The sequence below is a fragment of the Odocoileus virginianus genome, chromosome 5, assembly GCF_023699985.2.
Source record: "Odocoileus virginianus isolate 20LAN1187 ecotype Illinois chromosome 5, Ovbor_1.2, whole genome shotgun sequence".
Classification (NCBI taxonomy): domain Eukaryota; kingdom Metazoa; phylum Chordata; class Mammalia; order Artiodactyla; family Cervidae; genus Odocoileus; species Odocoileus virginianus.
In genome coordinates this window covers 12,348,523-12,366,793 of record NC_069678.1, presented here as the reverse complement: position 1 = coordinate 12,366,793, position 18,271 = coordinate 12,348,523, and the positions used below count along the sequence as shown (strand labels likewise).

General features: G+C 40.8%; 1 protein-coding gene across 8 annotated transcripts in view; it reads left to right on the top strand.

The window, feature by feature from the left end:
• The first annotated feature begins 3,035 nt into the window (after nucleotides 1-3,035).
• GON4L (gon-4 like) overlaps nucleotides 3,036-18,271 on the top strand; it is an 88,976-nt gene continuing 73,740 nt past the window's right edge. For 2 of the 8 annotated variants that reach the window (XM_070467476.1, XM_070467477.1), the window contains exons 1-2: nucleotides 7,576-8,097; nucleotides 13,510-13,701. In XM_070467476.1, the coding sequence (XP_070323577.1) occupies nucleotides 7,602-8,097; nucleotides 13,510-13,701 (688 nt within the window). In that variant the 5' untranslated portion in view covers nucleotides 7,576-7,601. The other 6 variants (XM_070467472.1, XM_070467473.1, XM_070467470.1 and 3 more) reach the window with 6 other exon arrangements.

Genomic DNA, 18,271 nt, shown 5'->3' with positions numbered 1-18,271 from the left:
GAGCATGGGCTCTAGGGCAGCATGGTCAGCAACTGTGGCCCATGGGCTTCGTTGTACCTTGGAATATGGACTCTTCCCACACCAGGGATTCAACTCATGTCCCCTGAATTGGCAGGCAGATTCTTAACTACTGTACCACTAGGGAAGTCCTAAAAAGGCTCTTGATGAAGGTGAAAGAGGGGAGTGAAAAAGCTAGCTTAAAACTCAACATTCAGAAAACTAATATTATGGCATCTGGTCTGATTATTTCAAGGCAAGTAGATGGGGAAAAAGTAGAAACAGTGACAGAGTTTCTTTTCTTGGGCTCCAAAATCACTGCGCACATTGACTGCAGCCATGAAATGAAAGCTGTTTGCTCCTTGGAAGGAAAGTTAATGACAAACCTGGACAGCACATTAAAAAACAGAGACATTACTTTGCTGACAAAGATCTGCCTGTTCAAAGCTATAGTGTTTCTGGTAATCATGTACAGATGCGAGAGACCACATAGAAGGCTGAGCACTGAAGAATTGATGTTTTCAAGTTTTGGTGCTGGAGAGGACTCCTGAAGGTCCCTTGGACTACAAGATCAAACCAGTCAATCCTGAAAGAAATCAACCCCAAATGTTCATTGGAAGGACTGATTATGACGCTGAAGCTCCAATATTTTGGCCACCTAATGTGAAGAGCCCACTCATTGGAAAAGACCCTGATACTGGGAAAGTTGGAAGGCAAAAGGAGAAGAGGGAGGCAGAGGATGAGATGGTTAGATGCCATCACTGGCTTAATGTACATGAATTTGAGCAGACTCCAGGAGATAGGACAGGGAAGCTTGGCGTGCTGCAGTCCATGGGATCACAAAGAGTAGGACATGACTTGGTGACAGAAGAAGAAGAAGAAGAAACCATTATGAAAAATTATATATATATACATGTATATATATTTCATTTAATTTGCTGTACATAAGAAACTAACAAAACACTAAGTCAACTATACCTCAATAAAAATTTTTTAAAAATTCCAGCTTCCACAGATTGAAAACAGGATGAGGTCAATATGATTACATATAACAGGGATAAATGTAAAATTCTATTTGGCCTTCAAAACCTATTGATGGGCAATAGGAGACCTCACTTGATGAGTCTGAGTAAAAATAACTTAGTTGTTTAGGTCAAAACAAGCTTGGAGTATACCTAGGCTAATGCTGACTTATACTGTCAGTGCAAGGTCCAAATCACAGAAAGGGTAATATAATTTCATCTGCCCTGGTCATGAGACATATGAAGTTCTCTATTTCTGATGAAAACAAAAATTGCTGTTTTTTGTATTCTTCTGCCAGGCATGTTTTACAGCATTCTCTAAGAAAAAAGAAAAGCCATTTCCTAGTTGGATTGTGGCCCCACCCTAAACACTGGAGTCTGGATGCTCAGACCTTCTGGATTGTCTGAGACACAGAATCTCTTAAAGGAAATGAAAGAACCCTCTCTCACCCGCTTCTCCCATCCAAACTGGGATAGGATTTAGGCAGAAGCAGGGCAATTCTTTTCTTTTTGGGAGCTAGGAAAACACAGCACAAGAAGTTTGCTACCTTAACACATTTTGGAGGAATCCCCCAGAGGAAAAATTTAATTGTAAGTTTTTCTTTCCCATCGGCTTCCCTATTTTCCACCCCACTCTCTGCTCTAGGGAGTGTAACTGATCTTGGAGCCCGTAGGGTTGGGTCTGGGACCAGCCGCTCCGAGATGACGTAATGCTTTCTCTGGTACACAAAGCGGCCTCCCCCGGGCTCGGCCTTTTGCGCCCCTCCCCCTCCGGCCCGGATCGGGCCCCCGCCAGCACCAGCCCGGCTGAGTCCCCCTTTTTGAAAAGCCAGCCCAGGGAAACAGGGAACAAAGGCCTGAGAAGAAGAGCCTAGGCGCTGCCAGGAGGCCCAGAAATAGACATCACGTCATCCCCCAGCCCAGCAGCGCCAAGCGCCATTTGGTAGCATCGGACGGACCCCACCATTACGATGCAGAACAGACATGGCAGGGCTCACGTTTCCTCCCAGCCCCAGCATCCAGCTGACCGGCCTCAGGAGTGGCTTCCTTTTTGCTCTCCACCCCCGCACCCCTCTTTCCCCAGAGGCCGCCGCCTCCCCTGGCTGCCTGCCACACAGCCCACAGTCTCCAAGCTGCCATCTTGATGCCCCATCCCCCTTGCCACCTCCCTCCCCCGCAGCCCTGAGGAGTGGGAGGGGGAGGAAGGGGCACCGCCCTGCGTGCCCCAAGGGGGAGGGCTCGGCCTGCCTCACCTCTCCTCCCCGCGAAGGAGGGACTCACGTCCTTCGCACGCTCTCTGTTTCCCACCTCCAGCGGCACTGACAGTGCACCATCCAAGGTTTTCGCATCCTGAACGTCCCCACCCTTGGTGTGACTCCGGCCTTCTCAGGTCCTGCAGCCCATGGCTCAGGTTCGGACGCTGTCCACTGCCCGCGGTACCACCACCGTAGGCCCGATTCTGCCCACCGCCACAGGCCCGATTCTAGAGGGACTGGCACTTGAAGGCCTTGATCTGGGCTTCACGCTCTGCCCAGCCGCTGAGCTCGGCTTGGCAACGGTTTCACCTACCCCAGGCTTAGTTTGCCAGATTTATACTTACCAAAGCTAGGTCGGATGTTGGTGATCTCAGCCATGTAATCAGAGGCTATTGCTATAAATGCTTTTGCAATGGTCAGACAAGTCTGGGGCCTCCAGTGGGTACCGAGGCCGCCGCTGCAGAGCATAAGGTTAGGGAGGGGGAAGGTATCCGGTGGATGCCTCCTGCGCTGGTCTGGTCCCTGGTTGACAGCTGCAGTCGCCTCTTAAGATGTTACAGAGTTGCGCTGAGCAAAGGATGCAGGTGCAGCCAGACTGGTCCTAACGCCAGGAGAACCAGGTATCCTCCTGGTCCTTCAACCTCCTGAAGAAGGAGGTAGGACCCCCTTCCTCCGAACGGCCTTAGGCAAAAGACTCCGCCTCTGTCCGAAAAGTTCCGGAAGGCAAGCTCCGCCCTTTTCCGGAAGATCCCTGGGAGGGCATCCCTTCCTCGCCAAGATTTCGAGAGAATGAAACCCCACCTATTTAGGGTTTGTGGGTCTATAAGGTGAAATCCTCAAGGCTTGATGAAGGAGAAATGTATGTACTTATCATATGAGATCCTCTAGATCTTGTAATTCGGATTCCCCAGGCTTAATATAGCAGCAGAATGTTCTGGGCGAGGGGGAAGAAGGATTTTGGAAAAATAAAATTCTGTATTTCCTGCATTTGAATATCAATTGCATTATTGTTATGCATTTCTGAGACCACTAAATGTTATTATTGAAATGGTTTTAAACTTTAAAAGCTGTGATTAAAGATCAAACCTGGTGATGGTTGCACAACGCTGAATTGTATAAGTAAAATGGATGGATTCTGTGATGTGTAAACTGAAGCTGCTTTTAAAAAAAGATTAATGAAGAGTACCAAAGTTAATCATTGTTGGAAGTTTCAGGTGCTGAGAACTGCTTAGGCAAAAGAAAGCGCACGGGAGAGAGAGCAAACCAACGGATCTACACGACAGAAACTAAACTGGAAGCTTCTAGAGACTTCCTTGGAATTTGAAAGTTAGGATGATTCTCGGTTAGAGTCACTATTGGTGGTTATCTCCATGATTACATCAAGTTCACCATTTTTGGCTGTGATACTTTCACCCCGCTTCAACTCTGTTTACAGACAGGATCAGGTCAAGTAAATTATTCAAATGTGTATTTGTTGGTGGTTCACCTGTAACAAGAACGACATGAATCTTTTTCCAGCTTTTACATTCTGTACTTCTAGAAAAGAGGAAAGAACATGGTTTTAGGAGTTATTCATTCAAAACACGTATTGAATTTATTGGCCTTCGTCTGTGTTCCAGGCACCTTCCTGGAACCCGGATTAATACATTAGAACCTAGAGTCAGGATATCTGATTCCATCTGATAGTTGTGCATCTTTGTGAAATCACCTACACAGCTGAGCCAAAATTTTGTCTTGTTTAAACCAGGAGGTATAATAATAGCCATTGTCCCATAGAATTTATTGTGATGATTGAAAATAATCACCTATGATAATTGAAAGCATTTTATAAGCAGAGTATTATACAGATATTAATAATTACTGTGGGTTGAATTAAAGACTTATTGTTGTTCAGTCAATCAGTTGTGTCCGACTCTTTGCAGCCCCACGGACCACAGCATTCTGGCTTCCCTGTCCTTCATTATCTCCCAGAGTTTGCTCAAACTCATATCCATTGAGTCAATGATGCCATCCAACCATCTTATCCTCTGTCGCCCCCTTCTCCTCATGCTCTCAAATCTTTTGTAGCATCAGGGTCTTTTCCAGTGAGTCTGCTCTTCCCATCAGGTGGCCAAAGTACTGGAGCATCAGGATCATAATCAGTTCTTCCAATGAATATTCAGGATTGATTTCCTTTAGGACTGACTGGTTTGATCTCCTTGTAGTCCAAGGGACTCTCAAGAGTCTTCTCCAATGCCACCATTCAAAAGCATCAATACTTCAGCACTTATCCTTCTTTATGGGCCAACTCTCACATCCATACATGGCTACTGGAAAAACTATAGCTTTGACTATATGGATCTTTGTCAGCAAAGTAATGTCTTTGTTTTTAAAATGCTGTCTAGGTTTGTCATATCTTTTCTTCCAAGGAGCAAGAGTCTTTTAATTTCATGACTGTAGTCACCGCCCACAGTAATTTTGGAGCCCAAGAAAAATTCTGTCACTGTTTCCATTTTTTCCCATCTGTTTTCCATGAAGTGATGGGACTCGATGCCTTGATTTTAGTTTCTTGAATGTTGAGTTTTGATTCAGTTTTTTCACTCTCCTATTCCACTTTCATCAAGAATCTCCTTATCCCCAGCAGGCCTGCCAGACTTGCTCCAGTAAAGGCAATTCCAACCTCCAAAAAAAAAAAAAAAAAAAGCTTTTTGGCTCTTTAGTACCTCTTCCCTTTCTGCCGTTATGATAGTGTCATCTGCATATCTGAGGTTATTGATATTTCACCTGGCAATCTTGATTGTAGCTTGTGCTTCATTCAGCCTGGCATTTAGCATGACATACTCTTCATATAAGTTAAATAAGCAGGGTAACAATATACAGCCTTGATGTACTGCTTTCCCAATTGTGAATCAGTCTGTTTTTCCTTGTTTGGTTCTAACTGTTGCTTCTTGACCTGCATACAGGTTTGTTAGCAGACAGGTAAGGTGTCGGGTATTCCCCATCTCTTTAACCATTTTCCAGTTTGTTGTGATCCAGACAGTCAAAGGCTTTGGTATAATCAATGAAGCAGAAGTAGATGTTTTTCTGAAATTCCTTACTTTTTGCTTTATTCAGGAAACTGTACTATTTGTAACCCAAGAATTCTTCCTGAAATTTCATGAATTCTCCATTTTCTTGGGTCCCCTATTCCAGGTGTTTTGCGGCGAGAAGGACTGTCAACTTAAACCACTGAACCTTAATACCCAGTTTTGTTTTGAGTAGGATTGCTCCGTGGACAGAGACAGGTATTGCCTTTAAACTTTTTTGCCCACAACGGAAGTACTATTCTTTTGGCTTCATTGTGCCCTAACATAGAATGGCGTCTGAGATCAGCGCATGCTCTTTGACTCCCTGACGCGGCGCACCGCGACCTGGGGGCGAGCACGTCAGTCGCTGCCGTTGACTGACTTCCGGTGATACCGAAGCTGAGTTTCCGCGGGATCCGGCTGGCTGGTGAGGGTACTGGGTCGAATGCGGTGGGGCGGGAACAGGCAGCTTGGAACTGTACGTTCGGACGAAGGATGTCCAGGCTGAGGCGGTTTGGTCTAGGGCTGATGAGGATTGCTTGACAGAGGTAGGGAAGTGAAGGTGTGTATCTGGGAGTGGAGACTTGGGTCAGCGTTCCGCGTCGAGGTGAAAAGCGCAGTTAGGACCCCTTTGTGAAATCTTTTTCCAGAAGGGGTCCGCTCCACGTTTGCCACCGGATTTGCCCTCATTCATGCTGTTGGTTTGATTGCAGTTCCCAGAGATTGGGCAGAGCCTCTGTTGTATTTGTTGTTCCTGAGCTGATCCCTGCATGCTACTGACTTTGAATAGTAGCTGTATTTCTTTTTTTCATCCCCCCTCGCCACACCACCTTTTTTTTTTGACCTCAGTAATTTATCTGAAATATAAGACTTGCCTGAACTAATGCCACTACCCTAATTCTCCCTCAGCTTTCCCTTTTTAGAGGAATCCTTACTTGTTTATTGAAGTTTAATTATCAAGTTACGGACAAAAGTTTGTTTGGCCTGTGCTGAGGAATTAAAGTGGTTTAAAATTAACTTTATAGTTCAGACTCTTAGAAAGTACTTTATGTTGCCATCCTCTAGTCCAGGTTTTCACCTGGTGTCTGGTAGATGGGTGTTCAGGCCTTACTTGAACATTATTAGTGATGAAGAACTCACTGTATCAATCACAAGGCAGTGTATTCTATTCTTGGACCTAGCTCAAAAACCTGAGAATAAAGGTTTTTTGGGTAGAAAGGTGCAGTTAATTTCCATATAATGCTCTTGGTCAAGCCTTCATAGAATATGTGCAGAATAAGAAGTTCACACATTCATTCGGGGAACAGTTATTGAGTGTCTGCAATAGGGCAGATATTGCTGAGTATTAGTAGAATTCGTTGAAAGAATCTTTTCCCTCTAAAAGCACATTGTGGGGAGGGTGATGGGAGAGAGACAAGAAGTAATCGTAAAAGTGGTAAGAACAAAAAAAAGAGGTTTGCAAATAGTTTCTAAGAACAAATGAGAAGATACCTCCACTTTAGGATAGTGTTGCCATTAAAATGTGATAATTTGAATTGAAGCCAAGAGTCCAGAATTTTCATAGAAAACAGTTTTTGATACAAAAAAGTATATTACTAATTTTGCAGATGCAGCTTTTGTTTTCAGTACAGAATTTCTGTTAGTATAGTTTCACCATTTTACATATCCACACTTTTTTTTGGATTGTTTCTGTTAATCGAAATACCTGTGTATGTAAGCAACAATTGCAAACATTTACTGGTCTAATAAATTACTGTCTAATTTCATAAATGCAACTTTTATTTCACTGTATAGCAAACAAACAGATTCAAGTTAAATAATTCATACAAAGTCACAAGACTAGAGAGAAGCCTACTTGGGAAGCAAATGCTGGTAGTTTGACTCCACAGTTTACTCTCAGCATCATGCTGTTCTCCCTCTCTGATGGTAATAATAATAACTAACACTTATTAATTGCTTACTATTTAATCCTTATAACAACTCCATAAGTTTAGGAAAATTATTATTTTTTACAGTTGAGGAAACCAAAGTTTGGAGAGGTCACTCAAGCAGGATAACACACTAACCAGTAAGAGAGTTAGGATTCGAATTCTGCTTTTCTAACCTGTCTCTTACTTTCCACCTAATGGGAGATTGTGCATTTGGTGTAATATACAGTGTTCATGATTGAACATGAATAAGTGAAAATATGTTTGAGGAGATGTTATTACCTTTAATTAATAAGATGGTGATAAGAGCTTGCCTTTATCCTTTCAGGATGGAACAAAAGTGGGACTTGGAAAATGTTGCCCTGTAAGAAGAGAAGAACTACGTTGACAGAGTCCCCACAACATCAGGGCAGCCAGGAGGAAGATGACTTAGACCTTCAGTCAGCTGTTAAGGCAGAATCTGACCAAGTTAAAGACCTGGGGTCAGTGTCCCTGTCCTGGAGTCCAAGTCATGGCAGAGCAGCTGACCTTGACGTGCAGGATGCCGGAATTCAGCTTGGTATGGAGGACCCATCTTTGAGCTCTAGGATGCTCACCGACAACACAAATGTTGCAGTTCTGGAAGCTGTGGATGTGGCCATCTCTCAGGAAATCACCCTACCTTCCTTGGAGTCTTCTCAGCCTGTAAATACACACACTGGTAAAGGAAAACTTCAGGCCACTAGCTCAAGGAGAGGGAAGAAAATTACACTCAGACCTGGGTCAGTTACTCAAGAAGACAGAGGCGATCATCCTATCGCAAAGGAGCCTTTTTCAGAAGAGCCTAGTGAAGAAGTCAAGGAAGGAGGAGGTAAGACATGGAAAATCTTCAGGTTACATTTTCTTCGTCAGTACAGGCTTGTCATTGCCTTTGCACTTGTCATTGCACTCTGCAGTGCCTTTACAAAATAGCATTTCTGAAAGGGGATGCTGGTTGGGTGTGGAATTGGAGCTGTGGTGCTTGTAAGTGTCAGCACTGAACAGTATGATTATAAATGGGTAGAAGCTTTCTTTTCCCCTCCCATTTCCTTGATCATCTTCCTTATTCTTTTCTTTCCTTTCTCTTACCTTTTCATTATTTCTGGAGGGATGAACTGTGTATGTCCTTTTGTGATTTGATGGCTATTTATGGAGTGGACCTTGAGAGATTACTGCCTCTGTCATTTGGATAGGCTCTCCAGAAATGCCATAACCCTTAGGACTTGAAGGATGAGTATGGTTTGATAGAGTGATGGCATGGAATATCTTAGGCCATGAAGAGTCTGGCAGAGTTAGAAGCAGAAGAGGTTTGGGTGCTCACTTGAGTGGTAGATTGTATTTGGATTGTGAAGGGCTTTTTTTTTTTTTTTTTTTTAATTTTTGGCTGCACTGGGTCTTTGTTTCTGCGAGCAGGCTTTCTCTACTTGCAGTGAGAGGGGGCTACTCTTTGTTGTGGTGCAAAAACTTCTCATTGCTTTGGCTTCTCTTGTTGTGGAACATGGGCTCTAGGTGAATAGGCTTTAGTAGTTGTGCCACATGGGCTTAGTTACCCTGTGGCATGTGGGATTTTCCTGGACCAAGGGTCAAACCCATGTTCCTTGCATTGGCGGGTGGATTCTTAACCAAAGGACCACCAGGGAAGTCCCAGAAGGTTTTGCTTTTCATGCTTTGAACTTTTCCTGAAGGTTATAGCCAGTTAGTAAATACAAGAAGCCGAAGGCATAGTTCTGATCTCAGAAAGCTCATTTAGTCTAGTTGGGAAGACAAGACAGGGCACATAATTCCTTTGGAACAGCTTAAGACAATATGTGATTAAGTGCTAGTGTGGTACAAGTAATTAGGATTTTTAAAATTGGCATTTAGTGGATTGAGAAGATTTGATAGGTTGGGGTGAAGGAGTGGAAGTAGAATAGCATTTTCTACAAATACATGAAAGTGCTGTGTTTGTGAGGAAGGAAAGCAGGGTTTCAGATAGAAATGATAGATCCAGATTACTACACACAGCCATGCTGTTATGCCATTGAGATCTTATAAAGTATTGCTGTAGGATGTTGGCAGTAAGGATAAGAAGAAAGGTGTATCTTAGAGATGTTGTGACTTAGTTGCCAAGTTGTGTCCAACTCTTAGCGACCCTATGGACTATAGCCTGCCAGGCTGCTTTGTCCATGGGATTTCCCAGGCAGGAACACTGGAGTGGGTTGCCATTTTCTTCTCCAGGGGATCTTCCTGGCCCAGGGAGCAAACTTTCATCTTTTGCATTGGCAGGGGTTTCTTTACCCGGGAAGCACAGAGACATTACAGAGGAAGAATTAATATTTCTCAGAGACTGAGAAATACCAGTCTTAAATACCCATTTAAGATATCTGGGTTGGGGCATGGTGAAGCATGCTTTCCTGGGAAAGGTATTTGAAAGGTTTAATGAGTTTAGCTTTAAATATGTGGAGTGTGAGATGACTTTGGGGCCATCAAGGAAAAATGGAAAACTGAGATTAAAGTTTGGTAAGAGATATGATTAGAGAAGTTTTCATTGTTGTTCTTCGTAGAAAGGAACATGGAAGAAGATGACAGAGAAGGGAAATCTGGAGAAGTATCAGTAGTGAAAGTCAAGGAGGGTAGAGAGTTTTAAAAACAGATACTTCATTTAAAATTTAGTGACAAAGGAGATATAATGATGCATGAGAAAATACTACACTTAAAAAAAATAAATTTATGAACCTGAGTCTGCTGCATTGGCAGGCCAATTCTTTACCACTCAGCCACCAGGGAAGTCTAAGAAAATGCCTCATTTGAGGGTTGATGATTTTTAAGAGTAGATTTAGGAGTTTGGGGAAAAGGAAATTGAATGATGGCATTAATGAGGGAAGGATGAAAGTCCCAGTGATAATTTGTGCAGTGGAGTGGAATTGGAAATAGCTAGAGAGGGCAGCAAAACTGTTGAATATTTTCCTTGGCTTGGTTGTATTTGTGACCTGAAGGCAGGAAGAGATGGAGGAAGATGTGGGATTAAAGCACTAGAGGAGGAATGTAAAATTAAGCAGGAGTTTAAAGTCTGACCTGTTGGGTCAGTTTTTACTTTTTAGTATAACAACATGGCCAACTGCTGAGTACTCATGACCCTGAATCGACAGTTGTTAAGATTTTGTCGCATTTTCTTTTAGTATTTATTTATTTGTTTGGCTCTGTTGGGTCTTAGTTGTGGCCTGTGGGACAGTTTTTGCATTATGCGGGCTATTTCATTGTGGTGCATGGACTCTGCAACTTTGTCGTGAGGTCTCAGTGGCTGTGGCACACAGGCTCAGTTGCTCTGTGGCCTGTGGAAATCTTAGTTCCCCTACGAGGGATCTGGCCTGCATCTCCTGCATTGCAAGGCAGATTCTTAACCACTGGACCCACCAGGGAGATCTCCAGAGTTGTCTTTAATGGTAAGTTTATAAATGTTCAAGTGTAGGTAAAGTAAACATTTTTTAGAGTTTATCTGTACTACTGTTAATACTATTCCTCATTAAGCTGGGTTGGAATTCCCTAGTAGCTCAAGTGGTAAAGAATCTGCCTGCAATGCGAGAGACCTGGGTTCAATTCCTGGATCAGGAATATCCTTGGAGAAGGGAATGGCTACCCACTCCAGTATTCTTGCCTGGAGAATTCCATGGACAGAGGAGCCTGGAGGGCTACAGGCCGTGGGGTCACAAAGGGTCGGACACGGCTGAGCGACTTTTACTACCGCTACTACTACATTAAGCTGGGTAAATGAAAGTTGATTCTCCCACCGTGTAATATATCAATTAGCCATGTATACAAGTAATACCAATAAAAGAAGTACGTTATGACTCCTGACTCCTTTCTCCCCCCAAGTAACTTTTTTTTTGCCAAATAGACATGTCACATGAAAAGCAGGAAGAAAAAAGGAATATTGTAAATTCATATATGTATATACATTTTGGAAAATATTGGAAAATTGAAAGAATAATCACCCATAAGTTTACTACTCAAAGTAATTACTATTATAATTTTTTGCATATCTTTTTGTTGTTTTGCTTTATTTAACATTTTGGTTTTTTGATTATCAAAATGAAAAAGGCAGAAAAAACATCTAGGGGAAAAAAGCAGAAAAATATCTAGGCTATTTGGAAGTATCAGCATTGTGTTACCATTGATACATACTGTAAAATTGTTTCTAGACTGCAAGTGCTAGGGGATTAGACCTTTCTTGGTAATGGTGTTTATTCTCATAGAATTTTAATTGTTCTTTTAAAATTGATTTAATTTTTCCTTTGTCTTGTTTCCCCTTTCTTTGCCTTCTAAAAATGATTAACTTAGGCAGATTTCAGCTTATAATTAGTTGGTTTTTACAGTTTTCTGCTGATTATTTTCACATTAATTTGAAGTTTTTAGACTGGCGGTAAATGAACTACAGCCGTGCTCTGTAATAAGGCTTTTCCTTCTCTGTCTCTTACCTTCTTGGCTTCTCTTTCTAAGGTCTTCGGTATCTAGCACATTGAGAGGAAAGGAAGAGTGGGATCCTGAGGAGTTCTGTGAGAAGGGAGTTAAATTGAGAAGCACTGTGATGGGATCAGGGAGAAAAGTATTGCAGAGAGAAGGAGCTTTTTCTCTATGTCAAGTATGTTGCAGCTGATAAACTGTAGGGGCAGTTGTGGAGTCACTCCAGATGTTCGAGGCGGAAGAAGTATTATTGGAAGCTCTATCTGACAAACTGAACTTCCCTATTTTGGTTAGATGTAAAGGTTCTGGTATGTTTGTTTTAAAAAATCATTTGTGTCAGTTCAGTTTTTAAATGTTAGACATTAATTCTAAAAATTATTAAAGATTGCTGATTAATGAGAAAGCTCTACTGTGTTACTGATTGAAGTTCCTCCCTCTTACAAGACATTTGCCTGAGAGGAACTTTTGATTTGTTGGATTTAGGATTCAACTCCTTCTTGTACAGTCCCTGTTAAAGTCACAGTTTTTAACCTTTTTGACACTGTGAAGTAATCACGGACTCCAGAAGTAAAGGAAATAAGATTCACAGTAAATAGAATTAAGGATTGAGTCATGCTTTAGTTGAAAGTAAAGGATTTTTTTTTCTTTGTTGGAGGGAAGTGTCCTCCCATTTAAAATCTTGTTTATGTCAGTTGAAGCTGCCAGTGTTGATGGGATAGCAGTCTAAACAAGTACTATCTATTTTGAATGGAGTTCAGTATTAATAACAAATAACTTGATCTTTTTTTGAAAAAAAAATTTTTTTGACTGTGTAATACACAAACGTGGGAAAAAGTTCCTAAATTCAGAAAGTGTACAGGCACCCTCTCACTTTGTCCTCTTATTTTCCAAGTCGTCTTCTCAGAAGCAATGACTGTTCAACAGCGCCTTGTGTATATTCTACAAATCTGTGCACACACAATCCTGGATATATTCTTTTCCCTATGAAACCAGATTTTAATGTTTGCTTTTGCTATTGCATGAATGTTTCTTTGTCTTTTTAATGTCCCTCATGGAGAAAGGGCAGAAAGGTAGCACTTATTAAGAGTTGACTTGAGGAGGGAATTCTCTGGCTGTTCGGCAGTTAGAACTCCGTGCTCTCACTGCCAGGTCTCCGAGTTCATTGCTGATTGGGAAGTTAAGATCCCGCAAGCTGTCAGGCTTGACCGAAAAAACCAAAAAGAGCTGAGGTGAGGAAAGGAAAAAGTTGCATAATGAACTGTGTAACCATGTGTTTACAGTGTTATGGTGATTTTTACTCTAATGCTCCATAAGATTGATTTACAGAGTCAGAAAGTTTAGGACATTTTTTATATATGTATCATTTATAGTTGATACATAATCATTGATATATATTAGATATATATAGTTGATACATGTATCATTGATAGTTGATTAAATGTGGTATTAATGATCATCTATGTGAAATGTCCCTTTGTCATCAGGAGCACACTCCCTGTCCTACAATTATGAATATGATTTTTTCATAGGGAAAAAATGCATAGCTCAAAAAATATATTTAGAAAGATCTTAGCAATTACTTAGTTCAGTTCCCTGACATTAAGGGTAAGTAAATAGCATCTGAGCTTTGATTTCAGTATTTTTCTTAGGACACTGTCTTTAAGAGAGAGGAATGCCTGTGTGGTAAATGCATCATTACTGAAGTAATCTAACTGCAAAGGACTTTATAACAAGATGCTGATTTCTATGACAGAGTATAATTGAGAATGGACAAAATGTTGAGCAGTATTTGTGATTCTTTCAGGAAAATCTCAAATGCATTCTGGAGGGGAGATGCCTTCTTTGCCATCAGACAGTCACTCTGCAAAACCTGCAGCCCCACCTAGGAAATCATCTCAGCCAGATGTCTGTGCCTCTCCTCAAGAAAAGCCACTCAGGGCTCTAGCTCACCAAGCTGAGGAAGAGACAGAGGATGGTGGACTCTTTATTCCAATGGGTACGTTTTCTTTTCTTTTCTTCTAATTAAAAAGCCCCCCTCTTTATTGAACTATAATAGGCTGAAAACTGCAAATATTTCAAGATACCCAAGTTCACTGAACTTTCAAAGGTTGAATACACCCATGTAAGCAGCAACCAGATCAAGAAATAGAGTGTTACCAGTACCCAGAAGTCCTTCCTTTCAGTTATCACTGACACCGCACGCACGGGTAATGTTATCTTGACTTCAAGCAGCATAGATTAGTTCCCCTGTTGTGTACATTATATGAATGGAATCTTATGAATGTATGTTTTTTGACTGCCTTTTCCACTCAACATTATGTTTAAATGAAATTGGTCCACATTGTTGCATGTGCTTGCATTTTCATTGCTGTATAGTATTCCATTGTTAGAATATTCTACATTTTCTTTATTCATTCAACTCTTCAAAAAAATTTTTCTTTCTTTCTTTCTGGTTGCGCTACGTCTTTGCTGGTGTCAGGCTTTCTCTAGTTTTGGTCAGAGGCGGCTGTCCTTCGTTGTTGGCTTCTCATCGTGGTGGCGTCTCGCGTGGCGGAGCACAGGCTCTAGGTGTGTGGGCTTAGTTGTCCACCGGACATGGAATCTTCCCAGACCAGGGGTCCAGCCTGTGTCCCCGGCATTGGCAGGTGGATTCCTATCCACTGTACCACGAGGGAAGCCCCCTATTCATTCAACTCTTAATGAGTATTTGAATAGTTTCCAGTTGTAGGCTACTCTGATTGGTGCTTCTGTGAACATTGTACTAGAAATCTTTTGGTAAACATTGGTGCCTAATATTTGTTGGGTGGAACTGCTAGGTCATAGAATTAGGCCTCCTAAAAAAAAAAAAAAAGAATTAGGCCTCCTTCAAGTTTTTTTGAAATATATTTTTATTGTGAAATATAACATATACAGACAAATAAGTAAAGACTTCTTTATTTAGCATAACAAACAGTTTTAAAGTGAACACTTCTGATTTCTTTTTCTTGTTACAAGTAATAGACCTCCATTGCTGTGTAAATTAGAAGCTGTAATAGTAGATATCCATGTCTTGTTTCTGAACTTGGGTGAAGGTGTTCAGTATTCCTATTTATGTGTGATGATAGTGATAAGCTTTTTATGGATATATTATTGTATCAGATTACAGAAAATTTTTCCTGGTTTTCTGAGCATTTTATCCCATATTAAACTGTGTTAAATGCTCTTTAAAACAGAGAAGGCAATGGCACCCCACTCCAATACTCTTGCCTGGAAAATCCCATGGACGGAGGAGCCTGGTAGGCTACAGTCCAAGGGGTCGCTAAAAGTCGGACACGACTGAGCGACTTCACTGTCACTTTTCACTTTCATGCATTGGAGCAGGAAATGGCAACCCACTCCAGTGTTCTTGGCTGGAGAATCCCAGGGACGGGGGAGCCTGGTGGGCTGCCGTCTGTGGGGTCGCACAGAGTCGGACACGACTGAAGCGACTTAGCAGCAGCAGCAGCAGCAGCTCTTTAAAAATCTCTGTTAAGATGATCATGTGGTTTTTCTCCTTTATTCTGTTTTTTATTTTTGTTGTTGTTTTTGTAGCTGGTGTGCACAGCGTGCAGAATCGCATTTCCCTGACCAGGGATCAGACTCTTTCTTCCTGCAGTGGAAGTGCAGAATCTTAACCACTGGACTGCCAGGGAATTCCCTCCCTTATTCTGTTAATGTGGAGAGTTACATAGATTCTTTTTAAATGTTGAGGGTTATTGAGATGTAATTTTCTTTTTTTAACTAAAAATTTACCTTTAATTTTTAAAATTTTTGGCTGTGCTGGGTCTTCTCTGCTGCTCTCGGGCTTTCTTCTTGTTGAGGCATGAGGGCTGCTCGTCGTGGTGGCTGCTCCTTTGTTGTGGAGCACAGACTCCAGGCACTTGAGCTTCAGTAGCTGCGGTCAGCAGGCTCTAGAGCATGGGCTCAGTAGTTGTGGTACAAAGGCTTAGTTGCTTCATGGCTTGCGGAATCTTCCCAGACCAGGGATCAAACCCATGTCCCCCACACTGACAGGTGGATTCTTAACCACTGGACCACTAGGGAAGTCTGAAGTAGGATTTCAGTACAATAAAATTTTTTCAGTGGGTTTTGAGAAGTGTATATATTTGTGTAACTACTACTACAGTCAGTATATGGAACATTTCTCTCATTCCAAAAGTTCCTTCATTCCCCTTTGCAGTCCTTTATTCTTAGCCTTTGGGAACCACTGATCTCAATTTTTTTCTTATAATCTTGTGTTCTCTACAATGTTATACATTGGAGAAGAAAATGGCAGTCCACTCCAGTATTCTTACCTGGAAAATCCCATAGAGACATGAGCCTGGTGGGCTACAGTCTATGGGGTCACAAAGAGTTGACATGACTGAAGTGACTTAGCACACACAGTGGTATGTATAGATGTTATATAGTATGTTTGGAACCTTTTGCATCTGGTATCTTTTTGAATTTTTATTGAAGTATAGTTGATTTATAGTATTGTGTGCATCTGATATCTTTCACTTTGTGTAATGCTTTTGAGGTTAATTCATATTTGTTCTTCTTCATCGCTGAGTAGTATTCTATTGCATAGGTGTACCACACTTTGTTTATCTGTTCATCAGTTGATGGACATTTTAGTTCTTTCTCATTTTTACTTGTTACAATTAAAGCTACTATAAGCCTTCACATACAGTTCTTTGATAGAAATAAGTGTTTGTTTTTCTTGGGGAAATGACTGTGAGTGGCTTTGCTGAGTCTTACAATGAGTCTATGTTTAACTTTATATGAACCTGCTAAATTGTTTTCCAGAGTAGCTGTACCATTTTACATTCCCAACAGGAATGTATGAGATTTACAGTTGGTCCACATCCTTGTGAGCAGTTAACAGACTTTTTAATTCTGTCTCTTCTACTGAGTGTATTTCCTTATGGTTTAACTTGCATTTTCCCAATGAATAATGATAGAAAGCATATTTTCATGTATTTATTAGCCATCTGTAGATACTTTTTGGTGAAATGTTTGTTTATTATTCTGTTGTTTGCCAATATTCCATTTGTAATTACTACATATTTTGCACAAGATACTTTGAAACTATGCATATATTCTTATTTCTCCTCAAACTTAACCCCCCTAGTTTTAGCCACTATTGATCACCTGCAGCAGGTAGTGTGTTGTTCTAAAGGTGATTTTTATTTCTGTCATTCCTTTTACATTTAATAATTGCAATTTTTCTGTAAAGAAGAACAGCCTCTTCTCCCTCATTTATTTATTCAGTTTTTATATGAATGTGGACTCATGCATATTTGTTTCATTATTTGAATTACAGTGCCATTTATCATGATTTATTTTGCCTGAATTGTTAACAGTGTTAGCCATGGGGAGCTACTTCAGGTTTTACTCTTATGGCTTATGCTTTCCTATTGTGTCAAGGAACATTTGCCTAATCCAAGGCTATGAAGGCTTCTTTCCTGTTTTCTTCTAGAAGTTGTAGTTTTACACATTACATTCCGGTGTGTATGATCCATTTTGAGTTAATTTTTATATAATGTGTGAGGTATATTTGAGATTCTTTTTTTTGCCTATGGAAGTCCAATTGTTTCAGCACTATTTGTTGAAAAGATTTCTTTCCCCATTAAATTACTTCTGCATCTATGTGAAAAAGTCATTTGGCAATTTTGTGTGAGTCTTTCCTGGACTCTCTGTTCTATTCTGTTGATCTATGTATTAATATTTAAGCTTTCACCAATATCACACTCTTGAAATCAGGTAGTCATAAATCTTCCAACTTTTTTTTTTAATACATTAGGCTATTCTAGGTACTTTGCATTTCCATATAAATTTTAGAATTGAATTGTCATTTTCTTCACAGATATTTTCTAGGCTATTGATTGATAATGAATCTATGAATCCATTTGGGAAAATTGCCATTTTTTTGGCCATACTGTGGGTCATGCAGGATCTTAGTTCCCCGACCAGGTATTGAACCTGTGCCTTCTGTATTGGGAGCACAGAGTCTTAATCACTGGACCACCAGGAAGTGCTAGGAAAGTTGCCATCCTAACAATACTGAGTCGACTAATCCGTGAATAAGATATCACTGTAGTAAGAGTGGTCATCTTTTCCTTTGTTCCTGATCTCTTACAGGAAATGCACTCAGTTTTCACCACTAAGCTGTAGGATGTTGGTCTGTAGCTATTGTTTATCAGACTGAGGAAGTTCTCTACTATTCCTGGTTGCGGAGAGTTTTTATCATGACTTGATGTTGGATTTTATGAAAAGTTTTTTCTGCATCTCTTGAGATTATCTTTTGTTTTAGTCTGTTGATGTGAATTATCTTGATTGATTTTCAAATTTCAAAGCATTTTTGCATGGCAGGGAGAAATCAACTCTTGATCATGATACAGGTTTTTTTTTTTTTTAAATGCAGGATTTGATTTGCTAATATTTTGTTAAGGATTTATGTATCTGGTCTGTAGTTTTCTTGTAATGTCTTTGGTTTTGGTATTAGGGTAATGCTGACCTCATACAATAAGTTGAAAAGTGTTCTTTCCTCTTCTGTGTGTTTTTTT